Genomic DNA, 26645 nt, shown 5'->3' with positions numbered 1-26645 from the left:
ACAGAGTACTGAAACAGAGCCCAGAAGAAACTAAATAACTTTGACTTTCACACTGGCAGAGTGACATCTAGCATCCCTACAGAGAAAACCCCAGGATGAGCAAACCCTCAGGTTCAGAGTAAGTAGCTTCAGTTCAGCTGAAAATTAGCTGACAAAGTTAGCCAGCTAACTGTTGGAAAAACAGCTAATATTACAATAACAAGTAAAATGATTTACTTGAAAAAATAAACTGTATTAAATATTATGCTGAAATTGTATAATCATAATTAAATCATAAAAATCATTGTTAGCAATGACCAGCATAACACATAAAAATGTATGTGATATGCTGGCTTACAAGCTAAAGCAGTAACAAACCAGAAAAAGCTTAAAAAGCTTAAGCTGTTATTTTTTTTCAAGATGGTTAAACTCATTTTTCTGTGTGTGTAAGATAGCTAACTAGCTTTTTGTTAATTGCTTAATCATTTAAAATCACAAAAATAATCTTTTTGTGTAAGCAGGAGTCTAAAACGTTGATATTAAAAAAAAAAATCTAATTTGATGTCAGTAAATTAGCTAATCCTATTCCTGATCCTTGAGGAAGAAGACATTATTTTAGTAGAAGCCTCAGCTTTGGGTTAAGCTAAGCCAAACATGCAAAAATAAGTTAGCTGTTTTTTTCTGTAGCAAAGTGAAAACATTAATGTTAAGTGAAGGTTTGTTTTTTGAAAAATATGTGTTATTTGTAATAATGTTCATGATTTTAATGGCATATAAATTAGTTTAAAAAAAAACATTAATTCTGTTCAAAGGATAGGCAGCTAACAGTCACCTTAAACTTTCATTTAAGCTTTCATTTTAAAGGAACAATCAGCTTGCACAGAGCCTTAACAAAGGCTAAATTTATACACTGGATAAAGTGTTTTCACAGCAAGTCTGTTCACACTGTCTATTTAAAGTGACCAACTGTATATCAGACATTCATCCAAACAGTTCACGCTCATAAACTGACTGACTGATCATGTGCAAAAGGGCAATGCTGCACATTACCCATCCATTTTCCCTTCTCATTAATGTGCAATTATGACCATTGTCAAGTTGGACCGACTAAAAAGTTCCTTTAATACTGATCTATATGTCCAGATTGTATCACATTGTCATGTGATTGATTTGTACAGGATTTCAAAACCTCATATATGGCTTAAATTGGTCTGAAAAGGAACTGAAATTGTCAGATTTTATGTTTTTTACTTCATATTTGACCAAAAAAGACAGAACATGGGCCACATATACCCACTGCATGAAGGTAACCTTAGACTGACGATAAGTACCTCACCAGATAACGTAAAATTATGGTTTCTGAGTGTGCTGGTTAGATAACTACACAATCTAAATCCTTTGTAAAGGTGCACCTTGTAAGAAACCTTGGCTTGAGCACAGCCTGTCTTCACATCTTTAGTCTGCAGGACTTTATCTACAGTAGATACGACTGCATTGGCAATTCTTTAAAAAAAAACAACCAACAAAAAAACACAACTCAGGACTGTCCCTCGCTGTTTGCTGTAGGCTGGCCTTGTATCTCTCGTGATTTGAGGAGCTGTCCTCCTTTCTCCTCCATGCAGCTGTCACAGCCCCACACGGCGGCCACCTCGGCCGTCAGCAGGTTATAGGCCGTCTCCGTCATCCCTGTGCACACCCTGTGGAACCATTTTTGACAGGAGGCCTCACACAAAATAGCCTCCTGGTCATCGTTCACCTCACTGAGGCAGATTCCGCATGGGTACACAGGCTCAGAGGAGGAGCTGGAGTTGTTGGGCCTGCTGGGATGAGCTGAAGTCTTTTTATTGGACAAAGCACCGCCGCTACGGCCGGCGCTCCCAGGCCTTCGGTTCCTCTCTGTTGGGGTTTCGATATGAGCTGTGGGCTGTGGGGATTTCTTTAAGGGGTCAGGGCTGGGATGGATCACACCGTTAATCTTCTCCACCCCTGCTTCAAGGCCAGCTGAGACATTTCCCCTGTTTTTTCCTTTGGGCTCCACATGCGTATCTTGACTTGCACCACCATTCTCGGGAATCTGGTTTTGTTTTCGGGGCGAACTGGCATTCAGACCAGATTTTTTGTTGTTTGCAATTTCATTTGGGCCCTGTTTGGGTGTAGATGTTGGTGTACTGGGTTGGCCAAAGTTGGCTAGTTGGCTAGATGGCTGAGAAATTCCTGGGCTCAAATCTGAGTTTGGCTTCACTGTTGGTGGCAAGTTCCCAGGTCCCTCCGGACCAAACCCAGGACTCAAGCGACCTGAAACACCCTGGTTCTGGTTCACATTGGGAAGGGGCATCTGGTTCAAGTTCTCTCCAAGACCTGGCCTAAAGGGCTGACCAGTTGGAAGGTGAATGCCACCAGTGTTAAATATAGGCTGATTGGCGAAGGCTGGACCGTCGGGGTGGCCGTAGCTAAAGTTGGGCGGCCGGTTAAAGCCCATACCCAATGGGCTCATTGGGTTCTGGGAAAATGGGTGCGGTGGCTGGTTCCGGATCTGATATGGCCCCCCAAAAGGAGAGGGCATCCTGTTCTGGATATGGGGTGCCATCCGTGGCGGGCCATAGCCACCAAATCCTGGGTAGTGAGAAGGGCTAAAATAAGGATTGTTGGTGTTGAGTGCCTTTAGAGATGGAGGCGAACAGTTGTAGTTATCATCAAAAGGATTGGAAGCCACCAAGTGATCAGAGCTGGGGTTAGCTGGAGGAGCATATTCAGAGAGCGGTGCGAAGGAGGGAGCCTGTAGAGAAACAAGGACATAGTGAGTTTAAAAGTAAATTTTTAGCAATACAATAAAAGGATTTACAATTTTACACATGGCTACAACAGTTATGGCTAATTTGGCTATGTCTTCTTAAATGTCACTTAGGCCTTCTGACTGCAATCAAGTTAATGTGAACTACTGTAATTGTGAAAGAGTTTATAAGTGTTTTAAGGAATTTTACATCTAACAACACACCGGTGCATGTGATGGCTAGGGATAGATGTAAGACAGTAACTAAACAGTCAGAGGCCTAATAATCAGTGCATAAATATTGGGTTATTAAAGGCAAAACTTGCAAGGGGATCTCAGACCCTGTTCACACCTGGTTAACTTCATCCATCTAAAGTGTAATCACACAGACATGTTTAAAACAGATACAAAACTGATCACTCAAATCACTTAAGGAGGTGTTCAGAGACCCAGTTTACACCTCATCACTTCATGTGACTAGTTTCTGCCTTGTAGGGCTGCAAAATACATTACATTTCAGAATTATCACCGCAATGTGTGTATGTGCAATAGTCGTATCACCGGACATGCAATATCATGTAAGGCAAAATAAATCTTACACATCATGCTACAGCATGTTTGATACAAAAGGAAAAATTACATATTGTTATCCATTTCCATAATATGTCTATTTTAACTAATTTATTTTTATTTTACTCCAATCACTGACAAAACCCTGCATAATATGTTTAATATTGTAATATGTTCTGCAGAAAATCAAAATATTGAAATGTCAGATTCTTCTAATATTGTGCAGCCCTACTGAATTTTATCCTGCTAAGATTTTAACAGGTTTCCCGTTAGTCAGACAGAAATCTGATTACTGTGTGGGACAGAATGTGCAAACTCTCTTATTACACAGCAACCATTTTTTTCTCATAAGAAAACACCTCACAACATTTCCCAGGTGTCCCATTTCAAGACCACATTTAGAATATTATTGTATATTCTTTGAATTTGTTGTTTCATCAACAGGTTAATAATACCACCCAGCTTGAGCACTGAGCTTGAAACTGTAATCCTGTGCTTATAGCTTTGTTACAGTTGCAAGGTGTTAACTTTATATGAAAAGGATAAACATGGTCTTAGAATGTGAGAGACAGCTGGTGTTGTGAAATAATGTGAAAAATAGTAAGTAAGTAGTAAGAAAAATATTAAATATATAAAATTAGTTTTTGATAAAACTGTATCAGAAAGTAAGGCACATTTATGTACCTGTGTACTGGACTTGCGTTTCTTCTTATCTGGGCTCCCCAGAAGCAGGCCTGGCCCACCTAAACCATCGAGACCACCGTCTCCTCCTGCAAACCCAAGCACCAAGTTACCATAATCTTATTTTGGGTTCAGTTTGAATTTGATTGCCTCATTATTTCTGTTCAATTATGTTTTTTAACAGAAATACATTCAGAAAAGCAGTATGCAGAAGCACAGACAGCCAGAGCCTGATAGATCTACTGTGGAATAAAAAGAAATGAGTGTTCGTGTATACGGTTCTTTTTATTATCAAATGGCTGTTTTAACTGTGGTACATTTAAACTTTTGGGACCCCTATCTGTTTCATCATTTCTTCCAAAAATAAGGATGTTAAATAAGAGTTTATCCTGCTTTTGTTGGGGTAGTTTTAGGAGCACTGCTTTGAGGATTTAATTGTATTTATCAACAAGTGCATTAGGTAGGTCTGGATGTTGGATGATCACCCCCACACCTCATCCAAAACTCATCTCAAAAGTATTTAATGGAGATATACTGGATAGTGGAGATATACTTGGTAGTGGCAGTGCTTTAGTAGTACTGATAAACTGTATGATTCCTTATAAAGGGGGAAAATTTTAATATTTTTTATTGGTCTTGTGAAAATATTGAATCCCAGCAGATTTCTATAAATCTATTCTACCCTATGTCAGAAATAAAATCTTGAAAATGAATTGAAGTGCTTTAATATTACCTTAAAATGTAATATTAAACATCTCCAAATGTTTGTATACCCACTTTTTAATTCATTAATTTGGCTACTTTTAGTTGTTGTCTGTAACTAATAGTATAAAACTAAGTATATAACTTACATGTGTTTTATGGATAATATATGATATAGAAGCTATACACATGCTTCATCTTCTTATCTATTTATTACTTATTTGTATGAATACTGCTTTGTCTATCTATCATTCCTTATATCTGAACAACCATTCAATCATTGTTATGATTACAAATAAAACTACTGCCATTATTAAGGAATCCCTATTATTAAGAATGTAGTACCTCTACAAAGAAAAGTACCAGGCCTGCCAGATTAGATCAGAGTAAAGGACAGTAAGTGTAATGGAGTAGATCTATTGAAAAAAATCTATTAAAGTGTGTAAGATAAGTAAAAAAAAAAACCTTTATAAAAGCAAAGCATGTGTAGCAATTCAGCACACCACTGGCCAAACTCGCATTTTATTGGACAGCCACTCTGGCAGAGCAGCTGTGTAAACCATTTCAAAGTTCACAGCAGTTTATAAACAGAGGACTGGCTAAAACATTCTGATTAATCTGATCAAATAACCTAATCTGTGTTTAGAACATTAAGCTGTGTGCTGGAGCTTCATTCAGTCTATCAGAGGCCCTGAAGGCCGAGATGCTGCTGCTTTCTCTGCTTCACCAGTGTAATCACACTGACACACACTCTCCGATATATCTTCCTACACGGTGAGGACCTTATTAGACTTGTGAGAATCTCCAACAGACATAATGATTACTGTAGCTAAAGCCTGACTCTAACTAAACCCTAACCTTAACATAAACACACCTAATCTAACTTTAACCAAATGATAACTGTATCTAATCCTAACCTAACCTCAGAAAGCAAAAGTAAATAATTTTACTTCTTTAGTTTTTAAAGTAAAGAACTTGTGAGGCCCCCAAAAGTGTCACACAAGTGGCACAAACACACAGGTTCTTCTTACTTTACTGGTAAAGGCTTTACTAGTCTTGTGAGGACATTCCATTTACATAATGATTACTGTATTTTAACAATAAACCTAATCTTAACCCTAATCTAACTTCAACCTAATCCTAATTCACCCTCAGAGAGTGAAAGTGAATCATTTCACTCTTTCAGTTTTGGAAAATAAAAAAGTAGTTTTGTAAATAAGCGTCATGACTGGTGAGGGCCTTCTATTGACATAATGATTCTTAACCATAATCCTTACCCTCACTTTACCCTAACGTAACCCTAACCTTAATTTAACTTTAACCATAATCTAACCCTAACATACCCTCAGAAACCAAAAATCCCTGTCCTTGTGAAGACATCTGACCCTCACAAAGTATAGCAAGACAAGCACAATCATAAACACATTTGCCTTACTTTACTGGTAAGGAACTTACTATTCTTGTCAGGACATACCATTGACATAACGATCACTGTATCTTAATAAACTCTAACCTAATTCCAACCCCAACCTTAAACTAATCCTAAATAATTTCTCTCCTTCAGTTTTTAAAAATAAAGGACTAGCTTTGTAAAGAAACATCAGTACTTGTGAGGACCACAAAAGAGACCTGATAAGGCCAAAAGTGTCTTAAATCTCTGTTTGCCTTACTGTACTTGTAAGGTCCTAACTATACTAATGAGGCCCTGTACTATACTAATAATTACTGTATCTAATCCTAATCCTATCCCTCACCCTAACGTAACCCTAACCTTAACCTAACTCTGACCTTAATCTAACCCTAATTTACCCTCAGAAACCAAAAGTGTCATAAATCCCATTTCTTTGTTTAGACAAAGTATAGCAAGACAAGCACATGCATCCACACACACATATTTTATTTTTTTACTGGTAAGGACCTTACTATTCTTGTGAGGACCGAACTGTACTTGTGAGGACTTTTTATTAACAAAATGATTACTGAGTTTTACCCTTAATGTAACCCGAACTCTAACCATAATCTAATCCGAATTTACCCTCAGAAACCAGGAGTAAGTCATTTCCCTCCTTTAGTTTTTCACAATGAAGAACCAGTTTTGAAAAGAACTGTAAGAACTTGTGAGGACCACAAAAGTGTCCTCAAGACTAAAACCAAAAGTGTCATAAATCGCAAGCACGCACACACACATGCAGACAGCCAGCTAAGCGCATGCGCCCAGGCAGATCTAGGTGAAAGCTAGAGTGTGGTACTCCAGGTCCAGAAAGTAAGAGTGCGCCCCAGGATTTTGTTCAAACTGCCAGGAACTGCCTGTATACCCAGAGCCACCCAGACAGCTGGAACTAAAACCTGGGGCGGATTTTCACTTCCTGGACCTGGATTACATAACTCCAGTAAAATGACATTACCTCGGTTTCTTTTGAGCGAAAGCGAGTCTTTTTCCTGCTCCACGGACATTACAGTTCACCTCACATGACTCCAACCAGCAGAACAGACAGAAAAACAGCCCCAACTCCTCTGAGCTGAACTAGTCCCCCACCTTCTCCACTTCAGTAGCAATCACTGCTATATGTGTGTGTGTGTCTATCTCTGAGAGAGAGAGTGTGTGTGTGTGTGTGTGTGTGTGTGTGTGTGTGTGTTTGTGTGTGTGTGTGTGTGTGTGTGTGTGTGTGGAAAGCTTCAACCTCTCCGATACTTTAGGAGGAGCAGCTGGAATAAACTCTCTATTAAACTCTCCCGCACGGGGAGACCAGCCCACCCCGCTGTGCTGAAAGTTTCCCCCGGGCTCCAGAGCGCCGTGGCGGGCAGCGCGGTCCGCCGTGCGGGCGGTTAGAGGGGGGCGTGCGGGGAGGCCGCGGTGCAGATACCCCTCTAGATAGTGCGTCTGAACCGCCGCGTTTGATGTGCGGTCATTTCAGACCAGTCGCTGTAACCCCACCCGTATTGTGGCAAGGACCGCCCCCCTGCGATATGATTGGCTGGCAGCGGCCCTCCTCTGCTTTTGGGGTTCTGTGATTGGCTAGAAGTGAAGTTTGGGCTGAAATTGTCTTGATTCAGTGGGTGACTGAACTTACACAAACGTGGATATAAACAGCCCTAGAAAAAAAAAAAAGACCACTGCAAAATGATCAGTTGCTCTGATTTTACTCGTTATAGGTATATGATTAAGTAAAATTCACATTGTTTTATTCTAGAAACTTCTGACATGTCTCCAAAATTCCAAACAAATTTAGCATTTATTAATAGCATTTATTTGCAGGAAATAAGAAATTCGTTTAGAAACAACAATACTAATGTTTTAACTCAGGAAGAGTTCAGAAATCAATATCTGGTGGAATAACCATGATTTTTAATCACAGCTTTCATTTGTCTTGGCATGTTGTCCTCAACTAGTCTTTCATACTGCTTTTGGGTGAACTTAATTCAAGCAATTCAGCTTGGTTTCATGGCTTGTCACTCTCTATCTTCTTCTTGATTACATTCCATGTTTTCAATGGGGTTCAGGTCTGGAGATTGTGCTGGCCATGACAGGGTCTTGATCTGGTGGTCCTTCATCCACACATTGATTGTTCTAGCTGTGTGGCATGGAGTCTTGTCTTGCTGAAAAAAAACAGTCCTCAGAGTTGGGGAACATTGTCAAGGCGAAAGGAAGCAAGTGTTTTCCAGGATAACCTAGTTTGTGGCTTGATTCGTATGTCATTCGCGAAAAGGAACCTGCCCAGTCTCAGCCTTGCTGAAGCTTCTCCAGATCATCACCAATCCTCCACCAAATTTCACAGTGGGTGCACGACACTGTGGCTTGTACGCCTCTCCAGGTCTCCGTCCAACCATTAGATGACCAGGTGTTGGGCAAAGCTGAAAATCTTACTCCAGACTTTTCTTTTCAACCTCTTTGGCATTGTTATAGCTATTTTTTAATCCAATTACTTTTGAGCGATTCCTATGTTTTGCCATCCATTTGCCCTATATATATGTATAGTGTAATTAGCCAAAATATTTTTGGTAACTTTTTGGCGTATAAAGATATTTGATCTCCATATACACAGAAAAATAATACATTCTGAATACATAAAATATTTTAACATAAATGTTGAAATGTTCTTCATTAATCTAAACAATTTGTTTAAAAAATATTAATTAATTTCTATAGTGCAGTATTATTAATTAGTATGTTATTAAGTCATATGTATTTTGTTGGATATTTTTGCTGTTTTAATGCATTTGTATTTCTATTCCAAACCACAAAAATATCAGTAATGATTATCAGTTATAACAGGGAGTGTACTTTCCCTGATTGGCTAGACAGAGCACTACACTTATTTGCATGCATTTAGGTTATAAGTGCTGGTCTTAAACTTACATGACAATGTTGTGATTGAATCTGTTTTATTTAATTGATTGACAACACTATTAAACAGCTATGAAAGTAAAACATGACACGACACACACATTTCTTTTTTACTTTTATTTTATTTATTCTGGCAATCAAAAATTCCATTCATGACTTAAAATATTTTTTGGCTTTTAATTTGTTATTTTTTATATAATATATTTGGCGTGAATATTACTGCTATACTGAGAAAAGAAAATAAACTGGCCAAAACATCAACAAAAACAAAAAGCCGTAACAAAAAGAGACAAAAACAGAAAGACAATAACAGAAACAACACACTGACAAGTAAAACAATCACTTTCGAGAGATACATTCAAAGTTCAAGGCTTGTGGTGGGCTTTACTGGTGCCGTATTGTGGGACGACTGTGAGCCCCCCTGAGTTAAAGTTTTATGTGGCCCACAGTCGCCACAGCTACGGCTCCTCCAACGAACCCCCCCCACACAGCCTCTACAGGTAAGGAGGCAGCAGGAGCATCGAGGGACACAGCAAAGACCCCTTACATAGGTCATCACCTTCCCTTTAAACAAGTTCAAACTAACTCAGAAAAGAAACAAAAATCAACTAAAATACAGTGTGTAACAATCGACAGCAGACTGAGCTCCTAAACAGAACGTCACAGACCCAGTCTAGAATCAGATAAGCTGGGGTTCTGCAGTAAAATCAACTCCATTTACTGTTGTTTGTTTAAAAACAGCATCCTTTAAGGGTTCTTCACTTTAGCCAATAGTCCAATACAGAACCACCACAATTTAAAGAACCATTTGGATGAAACCATTTGGATGCATTCATGTTTCTTTGCCTACTTTAAAGGTTCTTAAGATTTTGGAAAATATTTGTGGAGATTATTCCATACAGAACCCATTTACACCTGGTCACCTAATGTGATTAGTATCAGGATTGTATCCTGATTATATGTTAGCCAAATGCATTTACATGCATCTCTGGTTAATCAAACTGATATAAAATAATAAAATTGCTGTGATGGAATATGCAAATTAGCTTACTGTGTGGCAATTATTAGTGGTGTTGTTTTGTAGAAAGTGTCTTGAAAAGATGACTGTCTTTACACAGCTAATACCCGGCTCAAATATGTCTAGGACTATCTCTTGAAATGGTTTGAGTGATGGGGTTTTGTATCTGGTTCTGTCTCTGTGTTTTCACTTTTTTTATGTGGTTTGGCTTGATCAATATATAATCACAATCTCAAGATTCTCAAGACACATTAACTGACCAGGTGTAAAACAAGGTCATACACAGGAGATTAGTATCTGGATTTTATCATGATGAGATATTAACCCCATGGATACACCCTTGTTAGTCAAATGTGTCTCCAGTAAGACTGAACCTAATTGCGAGATGTCTCACGCCTGTCACGTCAAAACTATTACTGGGGTTTGCTTTATCCTGATATAACCTGATACACATAAAATGTCACATAAAATAACCATGTGTAAACAAGGGTCTTAGACGGTTCTATACAGAAGCAACAATATTTTAGTGAGGTATAATTAAGATGGAGCTCAGCTGTAAAGTAAAGAATTACACACCAAAAACTAAACAAACAAAAACAAAAAATGAACAGAAATGCAAATGAAATGCCACAGACAACAACATGTACGTGGGTGTTTTCTGGGGTAGATTCACAGTGTATTCAAATAATAAGAGTTCAGGAGGCATTGAGGCAAAACCAAAACTTCACTTGGCATTCACACAATTTCACAAAAAAAAAAAAAAAGAAAGGACGAAAAAAATGTTTACAATATAAATTTCTCCTCCAGTGAGAAAAAAGATTTAATACAAATCAGTAATTTTATTAAACAATATTTTGCTTTGGTCTGCTTGAGTAGATTGATGTAAGCTCAACAGTGTAACACTCTATGATTCTCAAACTCTCATTTATTCGCAACCATTAGATCCTACACTGGAATAAAATGTTTCAACAAGAATTTGCTTTTAAAAAATTACAAAACATCATGCAAAAGGTAGGAATATAAGATCATCTGTGCAACGGTGACTACATTCTTTGGTTTAAGCTTGTTTGCATTAAAAGTTAAAGTCAAAAGTCTGATTGTATATCTCTGGTTCATGCCCAATATGTTAACAAAGTCCTACCAACTAGCCTCCCCTGATTGAAAGGAATTTCAGTTACACAGAATGTTGATTAATATAATATATATCTCATGTATACAATTTTTACCTACAATTCAAACACATCCATGTTACTTGAAAATCTTTGGAGGGAGGCCAATGAGTGACTCAACTGTTTGGTTTTCAGGGAGCATGAAATTCAGAGTTTTCTTGATTTGTATCGCTGACGAAGCAGCCCCTGCACCTCAGGAGCTTTGAGACTGCCTGCATCCCAACTCTTTTGGTCACCGTACTGACATCTCAAAGGCAAAAAAGCAGCATCTTAAGCCTCTGCAAGACTGCCCACTAGATTAAAGAAATGCTTCACCCTTTTCCACAAACGTGATCAATCAGCCAAGACACGTATGATGTCTGACGTTCATACACCAAATATCCCTTGGTTTACTGACTACACATAAATTTGTAATTCTATTAGTGAACCATTCTTCTGAACATAATAATAATTTTAGAATTTCTTCTAAAATCCATGTGTTGAATCCAGATTTGTGCAGTTTCACAGTAAAGCTTTGGCTTTCACTCACCACTGGGACGTTTATCTTTGGTCTGGTTTAAAGAAAATACTCATTGTCATCATACTAACATCCCAGTGACCAGCAAAAAAATGTAAAAACCAAACAGAAATAGCAAACAATTCTTAGGATGATGGCGTCTGTCACCGTTGCACATTTTAGTCGTGTGATCTACAAAACAACTAAAACAAATTCAAAAGACAAGTGCTAAGCTCACGTTTCTACATCTACAATAGTATCAACTATATGAAAAGACAAAACGTAACTAGAATGCGTACTCAGTAGTACATATTCATTGAGAAAAATATATATCTTTGGAGGTAAAAGTTTTTTTTGTTGTTCTTTCTTCACTTTCATTTTACTGATTAATTTTGTTTTTGTTTTCAACAGTCTTTTCTCTCTCATCAATTCTCTCTATAACAGGTGTTCTCAATCCCAATCCTGAGGATCCCTGAACACCCCCCCCCCCCCCCCCCCACCAAAAAAAAAAAATAGAACAACAACATCTGATTGCATTCATGGTTTCCCCCCGACTGGGATGGAGAATTACTGTTATAGGAACTTCTCACAAACACACAACTTCAACAGAACTAATCTCTTTTTCTGACCCCTCACTAACTCCACTATAAGGCCATTGTTTTTTTTTTAAGAAAATCCTTAAAAAGAACATTACATGCCCAAAAGTGCTAACCTAAGTATGAAAACTTATGGAAACAAAACAACATGGCTGCTTATGCAACACAGATGAAAAACAACAAGTGATGATGTAATTTGCATTTTTGGGCTTGTGATATTACTTTAAAGGTTTGCTGTTGAACAAAGTCTGTACCAGCAAATGAAAATAATCTTTGATTAAAAAAAAAAAAAAAGAACTACCGCAGATATATTCCTCCAACTGAAAGGCCTTTCCATGAATGAGAGGGCGTCGCAAGCTTTGGAATTAAAACTGCCGTCAAATACTGTACAGACATTCAAAAAAGGTCAGTGGAAATTCACCTAGCTAAAGCAGCCCAGCTCTACAAGGATACCCTGTCCAATCAAAGCATGTCCCTTCAAACACTGACATGGCTTTTCAAATGTACTAAACCTTGAGTCCCTGAGTTGAGTAAAAACATAATACTAATTAACATAAAAACACTTAAAACGAGGTAGTTTAAGACAGAGACTGTAAGAGCACAGGTACGTTAACTAATACAACACATTCATAAACCTGAGAACCTGAGATTATTTTGGAGTGGGAAGAACATTAAATAAAGGAGAAAAGGATGGCCTCAGTCACAGTGGAGTGGAACAAACATTTGCAAGTTCAACATTTGTGAACTCTGAGGTAGAACCACACAAAAAAAAGGTTTTGTACTCTTACAGTCTCACTTAAGAACTGAAAAACAAACAAGAACAGACACACAGAAAGACAAACTCTAAGCTAGCAAGAGCAACATTATTTCTATCAGGAAGTATCGTCTGTCATGTTGATGGGGAGGCCCATTACATAACTTGCGCATTATTAGCTATTAAATATTTGTACATATATATATAGCAGGAGTTTACCATGTCGTAAACTAAGAGAGTTAAACAGCCTCAAGTGCTGATGTGATTAAGAATGAACTGGCAGCACCTGACTTCCATCTAGCCACTGTTAGCCACATCAGCATTTCAGGCTGAAACTCTCCTCGTAATATTAACAATGTAAAGAGAGCCTTTTGCACCTCTCCTCCTCCAGTGATATACTCGCTTAAATAATGTCTGCAAAAGCAACGTCGCACACTTCACATTGTTTGGACAATCTTTTCAAAAAACATTCGTGGTGGGTAAAGTTATTTTTCTTAAACTTAAATGTTAAAAAAAATATTGAAAAGAAAAGAACACATTCAATGAAATGGAGGACTTTGAACAGAAAGGGAGGGCTCTGGGCCCATTCTTTGATTCAAAGTTTCCTTATGCTTTAGAAGCCTCTGCTTATTAGTCCATTGAAGCAGAGGGGAGGTAGAAGGAAGAGAGGAAGAAAGGCCTTTGGAAGAGGAAGAAGATAAGGCCCAGGGTGGGGACTGATTAGTAACAGCTTACCACTAATGAGTAAGGACAGCTACACAAGCTTTGCTACCATTCACATCCAGACCAGCAGATGGCGATATTATTTCCCCCAGCTCAACAGCGAGATATGACTCAAACTCCTTCGCCATGTGATCTGGACTTTCCTCGTACTCCATGCCTTCCTCCTTGCTGAGGGATGCAGGGCGGCTGCTTGTGCCAGATGACAGGTTGGCCATCTCCAGCTCGTTGTGCGAATAGCGCCCAGAGTCTCCGGTCTCATGGCTGCCTTCACTGGAACCCTCTGTGTCGCTCCCTGGTGTTCCAAGCAAGGCATGGAGGGAGGAGGGCAGCTGCAGTGATGAGATCCCAGGCTCCTCACCCGAATGATGTAGTAGAGTGGTGCCTGGCTGGTACATGGAAGAAGAGCCAGGAACCTGCTTCACATGCTGATAGAGATTCAGAGAAAGAAAATGAATGAATCTTGAGGCTTATTAATCAGTAACTGCTATTAAGCAAAATGTAGGTTTTGTACAGTTCCGAACACGATCAAACAAAATCAAACTGTACAAAATTACTCCTACATCACCAAAAAGTAACCTGATGGAACAGACAACCCTATAAATGTTACATGTTAGTCAATAAACACCTCAATGTGTGCACAATGTCATACCTTCTCTTCCTTTCTAAATAAATTCCATTTTTGTTCCTTCTTCTTCTCAGCTGCGGGCCTGACAGGACCGTAACTGTTTATGATCAGATCTGTCCCACCCTGCGAGTTAAAAAATCGTTCTGTCAGCACTTTTGTACACAAGAGTCAATATTTATTATCATTATATTAGATTTTATGCCTTTTGGATTAATTTATTTTCAACTGTTACCTTTGCATCAATAAAATGGTCTCTTATAATGGGAACTATGACATCAGCACTCTCAGCTTGAGTTTCACTGGCACGGTGAACTGCAGTGGGTACGGCTTGACTCCCTTCCGGCCTTATGATTTTGGGAGTAAATGATTGCCTATGAAGTAGAATTAATTATGTTGGTCACTGAATCACCATGTGATTAGCACAGAATCAACAAAACTAATCAAAGAGTCAATATATGATCATTTAAATCATTAACCAATCGCCAAGTGTTGCAAGCATATCAAACCTCTGACCACTTATTCCATAAAAAAAATATATTTGGGTCACGTTAACTTTTAAAGGTCATAATGTAAAAATACAAATGAGCACTTACTTGGCTTTCCCTCGGCACATTAGAATGAAGGCACAGATGATGATGCATGTAAGTGCAATTGATACACCGACAATAATGCCTGTCATTGACCGCTGGTCCAGATGGTAAAAGCCTTTAGAAAACACTGTAGGGAAACGCATTAGGAACATGGGAACACATTAGGAAAGCAGAACACATTAAGAAGAGTCAAATAAATCAATAGGAGCACACATACATACATACAAACAACTGTACACAAGCTGCATTAACAACAATACCCCCAAAACAGGATAGAAGATAACTATAAATCTATACTTATAATATAACTGTAAATGTTAGGAAAATATAATCTCGTATGTGCTCAAATAAAAGAATTTTGTAACTATTTTCTTCATACCAGTGGCATGGGTGGAGCCATGAGAGCGGGAGGAGTGTCCAGAGGCGTGGCCATCTGCACTAATATGGAGTTCCACAGCAGGCGAGAAAGGCCCATCTCCAATCTGATTTGACGCAGATACTTTCACCAAGTAGACATTGCCAGGCTGTAGATTCTTCAACAGAGCCATGGTGATGCTCCCTGAGTAAATAAATTAGTGTTTTTGTGAATTAAAGCGTAAAATAAGTGTATAAATACAGGGTGACGGTAAATGAACACAACATTTCAACAGTCATTCTGAACCACCCTCTAAAAAGTATGTAATCTTCAAGTCATTAGGTCTGTAGCCTCTACCGCAAGTAAATGCTGCTATGGCAGGAGTCATAAAGAAACATTATAAAAGGCATCCTGAGACTTGTGATTTTTCTTCATAAAAATGCTGTGGGTAGCCATATTTTAAAGGCATATTTAAAAACATTTTTATGATATTTTGAATTAGCTTATTTTTAGATTAGTGGATCTTCTACTCCAGCAGCAACCCCAGATGCCTTACAAGCATACACTCGTATGCTATAAATCATAAACATATTGGAAACTCCACACGTGTACATGCACACACTCCTCACCTTCTCTCTGCAGGATCTGCCACTCGCCAGCAACCCACGCTCTGCGTGATGCATACAGGATGGTGTAACGTGTTACAGCAATATTGGGCTCATTAGGTGGTTTCCATGACACCAGTGCAGTGTCTCCTTCAATCAGAGTGACTTTCACGCTTGCTGGAGGCATGGCTGGAGCTGAGAGAAGTAACAGAGGGACCAATTAGCATCAACCAGAGCAGAAAAATGCATCAATTCACCTGCTGGATAGAATTAGCCTGAGAAATTCACTGACAGATTATGATTATATAATCCTTTAGTCAAGTCCATTTTATGGTTTGGCCTAACACTGATTATTCTATTAATCATGGCAATAATTAATAATTCCTATTATCATTTTTGAGCATTATCAGAGTTTTGGTAAGTTACTGTTGTTTTCAGAATGTTGCTACTGAACGTATAAAACTGTTACTCTAAATAAAACTTTAAGATTTATTTATTGCAACAATATGTTAATAAAACACTGAAAAATATTTTCTTGGTTTCTTCATATTGCCAAGAATATTGATATAAATAAAATACCCTATCATATAGTAATTTTATTTAGGCCAATTCACCAATGCCTACTATTCCACTACTAACAGCTGTTGTTGTTTAAGTCTTACCATCTGGCAAAGTGCTCTGATACACCACTGGGCTCCAGGGACTGGTAAGCTGGTCAACATGCAACCGTACTGCAAATTCATATCGAGTATTTGCCTCCAGATCTTTCACAAGCAGACTCTGATCCCCTCTGCAGCCAGAAAAAAAAGATGAGCAAGCGATGAATATCTTTACAGAACATACCGGTACTCAACATACATCTCACCTTGTATATCTGAGCTGTATGGATTTTAAGTCTACTGAAGAAGTGAAGTTGCTCTGAAAATATTATACTGATATCATTTATATTATATCTTTTTAACCTGTAATTTTTGCTTATCTTAACAGTCTCACATGTAGAGTCTCTTTCAGCTTCATTCGCTGTTTCTCTCCCTCTCTGAGCTCAGTGATACTCACGTCTGTAAATAGAGCACCAGCGATGCATTCTGGAGTCCTACTGGGTTGCAGCGGACTGTGTAGTTGACAGTTTGGCCGCCGGTGAAGGCAGGTCGGGCCCAGTGCAGGAAAACAGAGGAGGAGCTGTTTGTCCGTGCATACACATGATGTGGAGGTGGAGGTGGGGGTACCAAACGATCACGCACCGCTTTAACACAAAGCAAAAAACAGTATATCAGTTATCTCTAAACATTAAGCAAAATCAAAAGGCCTACTCTGTATTGCAGTGAGAATTATTGGACAAAGTTAAATACATTTGATAAAAAACACCTTATGTATTCATTGTCAACCTAACAGGATTACTAGTTAGAGGTGTGCCATATCGTATCGTATGCAATAATATCGCTTTTTTAATTTAGATTTTTTATATCGTAATCGCAAAAATACACTAAAATATTGTAATATTATTTTAGGGCCATATCACCAATCCCTAATGGAAGTACTTACAGACACATCCTGGCGTGCTGATTGTCCGGTCAGCTTGGTAGCCCTCCCCTATGGCGTTAAAGGCCAGAAGCTTGATGTGGTATTTCTTCCTGGGATCTAATTTTGGAAAAAGTATAAAAACATACAAACAGTCAGATTTACCCACAATTAAAGATGATATACCTGATATTTTACACATCAATATAGCAGCACACAACTAATTTCTATGCACATATGTAGTGAAATAAGGGTATCCTAAACAGAAAGCAAAGTCAAGCTCAGCAAAGAGGAGAAAAATAGCAACAATGCTAATAGAAACAAGAGCTAGGCTTAGCAGAGTGGAGCAGGATAGCTGCGATGCTAGCACTAAAATTCTTTTCAGTTTGAGAAACTGGTGCTCTAGTGTAACATCTGGTGACAAACAGGATCATATACAAGACCTTTATACATCAACAGACAGGCTGTTGGGCATTGTGCATAACAACATTTTTAAACTATCCACTGTTTGCCGTTTGCTTTGATTCTTCCAATGTTTTTGCAAACCTCTGGAAAATAAAATATTGTGCTACACGTTCTAAAGAAGACCACAGCATTGTGATTTTTCTAGTTTCAAACCTTAGCATTTCATACCAGAATCAAAAATGTGAGCTCACAGAGGTACATAACAATGATCTTTAGCACATGCCTGACTTTATGGAAACCAACAACTCTCCATCCATTCCTCTATTATTCTGTCATCAAATCCTACCCCCTAAGGAGAGGAGAGCACACTTCCCTTCCCCCACAAACAAACACACACACACAACCCACATGGTCACTGGTCACTTCCCTTTCATAGCCTGGGCACAGAGGTTAAATCAGTGAACAAAAGATCATGGACAAGAAAGAGAAAAATCAGGGGCATGTCCAAAGTGAGGACCATAAGGAAGAAAAGTGAGCAGATGTTATAGTCCTGTGAATCATCAGAATGGTCAGTCTTTGATTAATAAGATGCTAAAAGCGCTAATTCATTACACATTCAGAACAGAACTAAATATGACACTCTAGATCGTTAAAGACTGCAAATAAATTAGAATATTTGTATTGGTATATGTGTGATTGGAGAACATCACACATATATCAGCATTACAATTCCCAAATACCTACAGCGGAACAATCTACTTTAAACTCAAGAGGCTTCCAGAAATAGCAGTATATCTATCAACCTAATGAGCTCCAGTCTAGCAGTCTAACACACACACACACACACACACCACAACTTATTACATCAACACTGCAGTGTAAGATCAGGCGGCTAAATGTCTCATGCCACTGAGACAATACAGAACCGGGTGAGACGTGCAACATTCACTGTTTGTGTGCAATCATTTATTAAATCAGATTAAATCTTGTTGGCTGAGTTGTTTAAAATGTCATCTTAATTTAGTCTAAGCAGAAACACTGCCAGACATGGCTGCATGTCATTTCACACTTAATTTCTGATTCCCCATTTTAACCTAATTGCATTTGAGGGTCAACCATACCTATTATATGTTTTATAGCAACAAAGAATTATCTTGGCACTTCTATGAACCTGCAGGGCAGCATCTAAATCCTGCAGCTGAATTCTCTACTTGCTGCATGTAGTTTACATTCATCAGCCACTAGATGGCACACAAGCAGAAAGAATGGGGAATCCTACCTCCTATAGTCTGATAAACAGACCTACATGACATTGCATATACTCAGTTATGTTTAGCTGTTATGTAGCTGTAAAATCTTGTTATAAATATGTTCATATTGTAAACATCAATTTGGCCAGGAACAGACAATTAGAAAATGCTAATTTGGCAAATCCAGTACATAATTTTAAAATGCTGAACAGAGTTGATTTTCTGAATAAGTAAATGGGAATAAACCACACTCTCAGCGGGGAGTCAACAGTGCCAGGAACTTTGAACACAGAAATCCAGAGGTGTCCACACATATGCATTCAATGCATAGGCTTTTAGGTACATCAGATAAAATAATTTATCACCATTACTGCCATGTACCTTACACGCTACACCGAATCCATCTTTTCTCTTCTTGACCAAGCAATGACTGGTCACTGATCACAATCAGTAGTGATCTTAACTTAGCAATTTAAAGGATCTGTGAGGCCACAGTCGAGGAACTTGATTAAAACCTATTTCTGGGCTTTGGATTAGGTCGTAATAGTTGCATTCTGTGCTCAGGTAGCAGGAAGTGAGCGGATGGCCGGATGAAAGAGGTGGGGTTTGTGGATTCCGAGCCTGAGGAACAGGTCAAGGTTCAAGCTCAGATAAAACTCCTATAGAATCTGGGGGTCAGGGGTCAGGAACATGAGCTGGGCCTCTTTCTGCCATCCACAGAGTTTGAGAGGGGGAGAAGATAGTGACGTCCCTTTCTTAACATTACCTGTGCTTCTTCCATGACTTGAGGCATTATTTAGATGGTCTACCTTTCAGCAGAGGGCAGTGAACTGACACTGCTACTTGGAGATTCAGTCATACGACAGCTAATGGTTTTAAATTATTATCTTTTTGTGAATCTAGTACATCTAATTTGAAGGTGTTATTTACAGGTTTACTATTACTGACTTTAGCCCACCTGTTGCTGCACAATATATGAACCACTCTCTAATCTGTCCATCAAAAGAAAGGGACCACCATATATGATACATTGTGCTGCAACACATGTGCCATGGGTGTGTGTGGTAAAAGGCACATAAAGTACATGATTGTAATCAGTAAGTGTATAAGTGTATAAATCTTAGCTGTAGATTTATATACAAGCATAGGTTTAGGTAACTGTGTATTTTCTGATAACAATATAAATACATAATGTATTTATAAATGCTATTTAGATTTTTTTATTCAATACTGTTGTTATGTTGGCAAAAGACAGATTTGTAATTATACATATACTGATGCTGCTAATAAAACACCCTTAAACCCATAAGCGTATTTGCATCTTGCTTTATTATTGCCTTATTACTTAGTAAATACACACATAGTAAACAGTGTAAAATGATGGAGCTATTTTTCATGTTACCAACATTAATTGTGTAAAAGATTTACATTGACATCTTTCTATTCAGCAAAGTTATGAAGATTTAAGCTGAGCTCAGCAACAGACCTATCCTTGTCCCCAGTGCACACTAGCCTGGGGTCACTATACCACACACTGTGATGGGGGAGCGAGAGAGGTTTGTGTGTGAGTGTGTGGGGGGGGTTGTTGGGGTGGGGTTGACATCTGGGCTATGACCTTTGACATGAAACGGGCAAGCCAAATCCTGCGGTAAAGTTTGTGTGTGTGTGTGTGTGAGAGAGAGAGAGAAAGAGAAAGAGAGAGAGAAGCAGAACAGAAGACAAATAAATTATTAAAAGTATTTTAAAAAACATGACACAGCAAATCACTCATACACAGTCATGTGGCAGTTGTTTGTGCAAAGTCATACTTTCGTCATGGAGAGGTTTCCCTTGCTGCAGAACCGGACACACATACCTGAGCTAATCCAAGGTCTCCATGGTGATAGAAGAAATAGTTCACACACACACACACACACACACACACACAAAAGCAGCAACTAAACACAGACACTAGGGCTGTCCCTAACGATTATTTTTTAAACGATTATTCTAACGATTATTTTTTTCGATTAGTCGACTAATCTATTTATTGAGAAACATATTTAAATAATTATTATTTTACGTTTTAAAGCAAACGATAAAATACTATATTTATATATAATAACAACAACAGCAACACAAGCCTACTAAAACAAACCCCACACTTATAATCACTTACATGTACAACACGTTTAGATCTATAACGCTAAAAATGGATAAGCTCCCATACACCACAACCGTGTGTTGCACTGTTTTCTGTGACCGCTAGATTTTGTGACCACGGGCAAGTAGTTCTCAGCAGACCGGTGCACTGGCCGATTCGAAACGTGTTCGTTTCTAATGTTTACCCCGACTGGCCAAAACGGTTCAGTTTAGGGCTGAGGGTAAGGTGTAGGTATAGAAAGCTTCCGTTTTGCCAATGAACGCTCATAACCGTGAGCACTGGTCACAAAATTCCGACGGTGACAGAAAACGGTGTAACACCGCAGCGCCGACGGCGCTAGCTAAAATAACTTAAGGCAGCTAGCTTAGCTAAACACCTGAACTTATGAATAATGCTACTGTTTCTGGAAACTGTGAAATGCCATGCACAAATATAAACCAAAAATGTATAATTTCTGCCTGTGGCAGGTTTAAAACCTTTGGTAGACAGCCTTAAGTATTTTTAAGGACACCCGCGGAGACCCTGATGTAAACGGTAACTTACTGTGTGACCCTGTTGACATAGTGCTCCTGGATGTTTGCGCTTCAAGGGCTCCTTTTGCACATATGGCAGAGGACCACATTGTTGCCCTTTTGCGTGAAATGCTCCCAAACTTTAGATGCCCGCTGGCGTTTTTTTGTAGCTGTTTTCACTACCGCAGTTCTACAGCGGGGGTGTTGTGCCGATTCTGTCCGCGAAGCGGGAGTCAGATTCAGCAGAGAGTCGGATTCGGCACAAGCGCGGCAGCACCTCGCGGTCCGCGGTGTCAGTTGTAAGCGCTCGCGCTAGCCGCAAAATACGGCAGAAAACACTGAGGGAGCTGTAGAATTATGTATGGGACTAGAATATGAGCTCTCACCAGAACAAGCGAATCTCTCTCTCTCTCTCTCTCTCTCTCTGTGTCTCTCTCTGTGTGTGTGTGTGTGTGTCTCTCTCTCTCTCTCTCTCTCTCTCTCTCTCGCACGTGAACTCCTCCGCGTTTGACTTGCAGAACTGTGTTTAGCTGTTCTTAAAAATCATTTTAATTAAATAATAGTTCTATGCTTCTATGTTACCGTGTTAATTAACATATTTACGACGCGCCGACGCACGTTATGCAAATCGATGTATTTTCGTAATCGATGACGTCGATTATGTCGACGCGTCGCCCCAGCCCTAACAGACACAGACAATTTATTGCTGATCTGCATTTAATGCACCTGAATCTGTCTAAACCCATCAAGAACTTTGAGAAACTTTGTTTATTGCTGTAGCAGATATTCATCAATCTTCACTCTGTCAACAAGCAGCCCTCAGTAATGCTTCTGACAAGGCATAAAAACAACCTAAAATAACTCAACCAGGCCTTGAACCATATGATAAAATCATATAAAGGCTAATTGTTCCATAGAGAACTCTACAGCCACACACACACTCAGCTAAACAGGGAACATAGTTTAGCTTGACCTCTCTGCACATACAGTAGGGGAAACAGAGATGTCACTGTTTCAAATCCAGCCAAAACAGACGCACACACAAACACACACATGCTCTCTCTCTACTCAGTCATACTCCACTATGTCTCAGATATCCTTGCCCCACATAGTTGTCAATCATATGCCAGAAACACATACCTCAAAGACCACAGGGGGAGAGAGAGAAGGAAAACGAGAGACCAAGAAAAATAAAGTCCCTACTTTAACTCTCTTCATTGTTAACTCTCTTCATTGTTAACTCTTTTTAATTAGGGATGCAAAGCACTGGGAAAAAAACTTGCTTAGTTTTGTGCTGTAAACAGCACTGTGCAGATATTTTAGGCACCTAGGAACATTATTTAAGACCATTTATCTTGGTATTAAGGTAAAATAAGGTTGTACTATTAAGATTTCCAGGTCACACCAGAAAACTAGATTCTCAAAAGGAGAGCTAGGGAAAAGTATTAATGAACAAAGTGACAGATCCACTACTTTTTTGTATGAAAGCTATTTTCATGTGTTGTATTTATCCTAATACTAGTGTTTTACCAATACAATATACACTTACTGCCCAAATAAGATCCTTATCCATTTTAAGTGCCTAAAACCTTTGCAAAGTGCTGTACATTGCAAATATACAGGGAAATGTAAAGATTGTGTTATGGTACTTTCACTTTAGCATATAATGTCCATTTTATTAAACAAAAAAACTTTAATTATAATGTCCTTACATATATTTTATTTTTTCTCCTGCTCAGCAAATTAAATGTCTTCTTTATTTACCCTAACTTCCCTTTAAAACCTCCCCCAGGCACAACAATCCACTGTACATCATAATGTCATTCGAACAGCCGGGAGGAAAGAATCAATACAGAGAAACCCTCTGTGTGAGAGGTCAAACAGGATTGGTCGATTACATTTAAACCCCACATTATAGCTGACCTAAACTATTGGGAACACATAGCTTTAATTAAAAGGGGCCAATATGAAGAGTATTATCACTTATTAACACAAACATGGACCAGAACTCTTAGTGCTGATAGCATACAGATGAGCCATGTAGTATAATTTGTGACTAGTAAAAATTCTTTACAGTTCACTATAGCCAATAATATCAAGGTATAATTAAAAGATTTATAGCATTAAATCTAGTCCATTTTCAAGACAGGAAATGAGGTAAAAGTTAGTTTTTTAAACATGTAAATCAGCTAGTTCTTAACCATTAAATAGAGGCCAATAAAAAGAGGAGCTTGGTCTCAGAAACTGTTCTCAGTGTAAATCGGGCAACTCTAACATACACCACCATAAATACACTGCTGTCTATCTTACATACTGACAGCAGATATGTCACCTCTGGCCTGGCCAAATCTGTACATATATTTTACACTGCTGACAGGCGTGATGTAAAAACAATGTGTGTGTAAGTTATGGAGTGTCGGTTTGCATGAGCATGTGTACAGCTGAGAGCAGTAAGAGCTAAACAAGTGTAGGTAAAGCTTTGTGTGAGTGTGTGTGTGTGTGTGTATAAGTGATTTAAAGGAATACACATTTCATAACACATAATGACAGAACATTTACAGAAGCATGTGTGTAATTTATGTAAGTGCATGTTTGGAGAATGTGTGTATCAGTGTGTACATGTGCATTTTTCTCTCATCAGACTCACAGTACAGCATGCAGCTTTGAAGTGAAACTCCCCCACTAGCGCAAGCTCACAGCAACCATAAAACCCACCGTAAATCTCTCACGTAACAACCCTCTTTTTCTCTCTGTCTCCCTTCTTCTCCTATCCCTTCTTTCTTTTCTGTTCAATCTCTCTCCCCCTTTAACAAAGACACCCATATATCTTGCCTCCCATTTTTGACATTTTCTCCAAACTCACATTACCTCCTGTGAGGTGACTGCTGTGGGAACTCAGCAAGACTATCAGCCAAATCTCTAATCCCTAACACTGTTCTCCCACTACTTCTCTTTCAGTTTAGGCACACAGGTTTAGCTTTTGCAGGGATATCACAGAAAGGTCCAACACTTAAATTCTGTGTAATCCTGAATATATTTTGTAGGTTCTGACTGATTTAATGATGATAATGAACGAACTGTCCAATATTGAGCAGATCTATTAGGCAAGGGACGCTCCTGCTTGTAAAACAAAAACATTTATTGGTTTGTTTTATATTATGAAAAAATATATACAAAAAACTATCTTGAGGAGTAAAAACACCCTACATATTATGAATCTAACAGGATTTCTTTAGTGACTGTTAGAATATTGAACAAGTTTCCAGGAGCATTTAAAAACAGATCTTGAGAAATTGTCCTATTCTACTGGTGGATAATTGTACTTTTTTAAGACAATTCTTATATGCCAACAAAATAATACATTTTATATTTAAAAACAAGTAAAATATTGCACATATTCCCAAAATGTAAGATTTGGGACACTTGCTCATTAAGGAAAGCTAGTGCTGTTTATGTTCAAGTAACTACTGTCCACTTAACTACTTTCTATTCAATACTGGATTCTTGTGAGAATTGTTAATGCACTCAGCTACAAGATAACTTTTTTGCTGGTTAATACAAAAGAAAAAAAATCACATCTATCTTATTTTCTTATTTTTGAGAGAGTAAAATTTTATATGCACAATAAAATTTAATTTGGGACACACAGAGTGCATTATACATATCATATCATTTTTTGCAATATTATGTAGCCCTAACATATAGTGTATGTAATTTCTGCAATTAGTTATTTAAAACTCTGAGGTTCTGCTGTTGGGAGTCTGAAATCTGACCACTGACAGAGGACTAGCTTTACACTCAATAAAGCACTGCTCAGCCCAAAATAGTCATGTCTATTTTAATTTTCTCTTGCCATCTAAATATTATATAATATAATAGTTGTTCATATTAATTACACATATTACATGTTTCCCACATGTCATGGTGAGAGATTTTTAGATTTTGAAATATTAGCACTTAACTGGCCTGTCCCAGCAGTGGCAAGAAGTGAGCAAAAGAAAAAAAAAAAGATTTTAGATCAGGAAAATTCACCCAGTTTTCACCCAATCTGATCTTGAAGTCACCTGCTGACCTCTCTCTGGCCACAGATGGCCACTTCTCCAGCAAAGCATTATGGGGTGGTCCACACCACCACCCCTCACAAACGGGGTGAGATAAAGTGTGACCTAAAGGGGGACTGAGGACGAGGCCAAACACCCAGCAAACACACAGCGCTGCATCCTCATTTTCCAGCTACAGCAGAGGCTTATGGGAAGGCCATTCGGCTGATCAGTATTTAGGCTCAAAGGTCAGATGTCATGCAGGGTGACTAACAAAGGTCAGTAAAGAGGGAGGAGGAAGTGGACACTGGGTTTTTTTGGGGAAAGAGGAGTCACATTGGGCTCTTATATCAATCACCCAACAGCTCTACTGTCAATAGAGCCAATATCAACCCACAACCCCCCTGCTGGCATTGTTCTCTCTCAGCCAATAGGAGCCACCTTTAGGATCATTGATAAAGGGGTGAACTGCTTCGGTGGTTTGGTCTGAATTTTCGCCTACACAAAATATATTTTAAATTACGCTTTTGCTAACACCATATACAGCATTCATTGTCTCATAATTCAAATTAAAGGGTAAAAAAAAAAAATAAGAACAACATTAGTCTACCTCTCCAAAACTGTCTCTCCATCCATCTTTCAACCCATCACTGAACTACAAACTACTTGGTTAAACCCTAAACTCTCAGTTCCATCACTGACATTATTAAAACAAAGCCAAACAAACAGATAAGTCAACTGTGGCTAATTTTAAGGTAGTCTTGTTGTGAACCTAGTAGATAACCTTTAATCACACCTT

General features: G+C 38.5%; 2 protein-coding genes across 2 annotated transcripts in view; both read right to left on the bottom strand.

Moving 5' to 3' along the window:
- Positions 1 to 252: 252 nt before the first annotated feature.
- On the bottom strand, positions 253 to 7543 carry pygo1 (pygopus family PHD finger 1). The gene is made up of 3 exons (XM_007251864.4): positions 7108 to 7543; positions 4004 to 4089; positions 253 to 2755 (listed from the first exon to the last, which is right to left on the bottom strand). The coding sequence occupies exons 1-3, from the start codon at positions 7154 to 7156 to the stop codon at positions 1517 to 1519; spliced, it is 1374 nt and encodes a 457-aa protein (XP_007251926.1). The 5' UTR covers positions 7157 to 7543; the 3' UTR covers positions 253 to 1516.
- A 4842-nt stretch (positions 7544 to 12385) lies between these two features.
- Positions 12386 to 26645, bottom strand: part of prtga (protogenin homolog a (Gallus gallus)) — a 34585-nt gene continuing 20325 nt past the window's right edge. The window contains exons 11-19 of the mRNA XM_007251884.4: positions 17521 to 17616; positions 17035 to 17221; positions 16641 to 16768; positions 16003 to 16173; positions 15398 to 15577; positions 15022 to 15145; positions 14661 to 14799; positions 14453 to 14551; positions 12386 to 14228 (exon numbers count right to left, since the gene is read on the bottom strand). Of these exons, the coding sequence (XP_007251946.3) occupies positions 13818 to 14228; positions 14453 to 14551; positions 14661 to 14799; positions 15022 to 15145; positions 15398 to 15577; positions 16003 to 16173; positions 16641 to 16768; positions 17035 to 17221; positions 17521 to 17616 (1535 nt within the window). The 3' untranslated portion in view covers positions 12386 to 13817. The remainder of the gene's footprint in view (positions 14229 to 14452; positions 14552 to 14660; positions 14800 to 15021; positions 15146 to 15397; positions 15578 to 16002; positions 16174 to 16640; positions 16769 to 17034; positions 17222 to 17520; positions 17617 to 26645) is intronic.

The sequence above is a fragment of the Astyanax mexicanus genome, chromosome 9 (assembly GCF_023375975.1).
Source record: "Astyanax mexicanus isolate ESR-SI-001 chromosome 9, AstMex3_surface, whole genome shotgun sequence".
Classification (NCBI taxonomy): Eukaryota; Metazoa; Chordata; class Actinopteri; order Characiformes; family Acestrorhamphidae; genus Astyanax; species Astyanax mexicanus.
The sequence above is the reverse complement of the archived record's forward strand: the minus strand, read 5'-3'. Positions and strand labels throughout refer to the sequence as shown.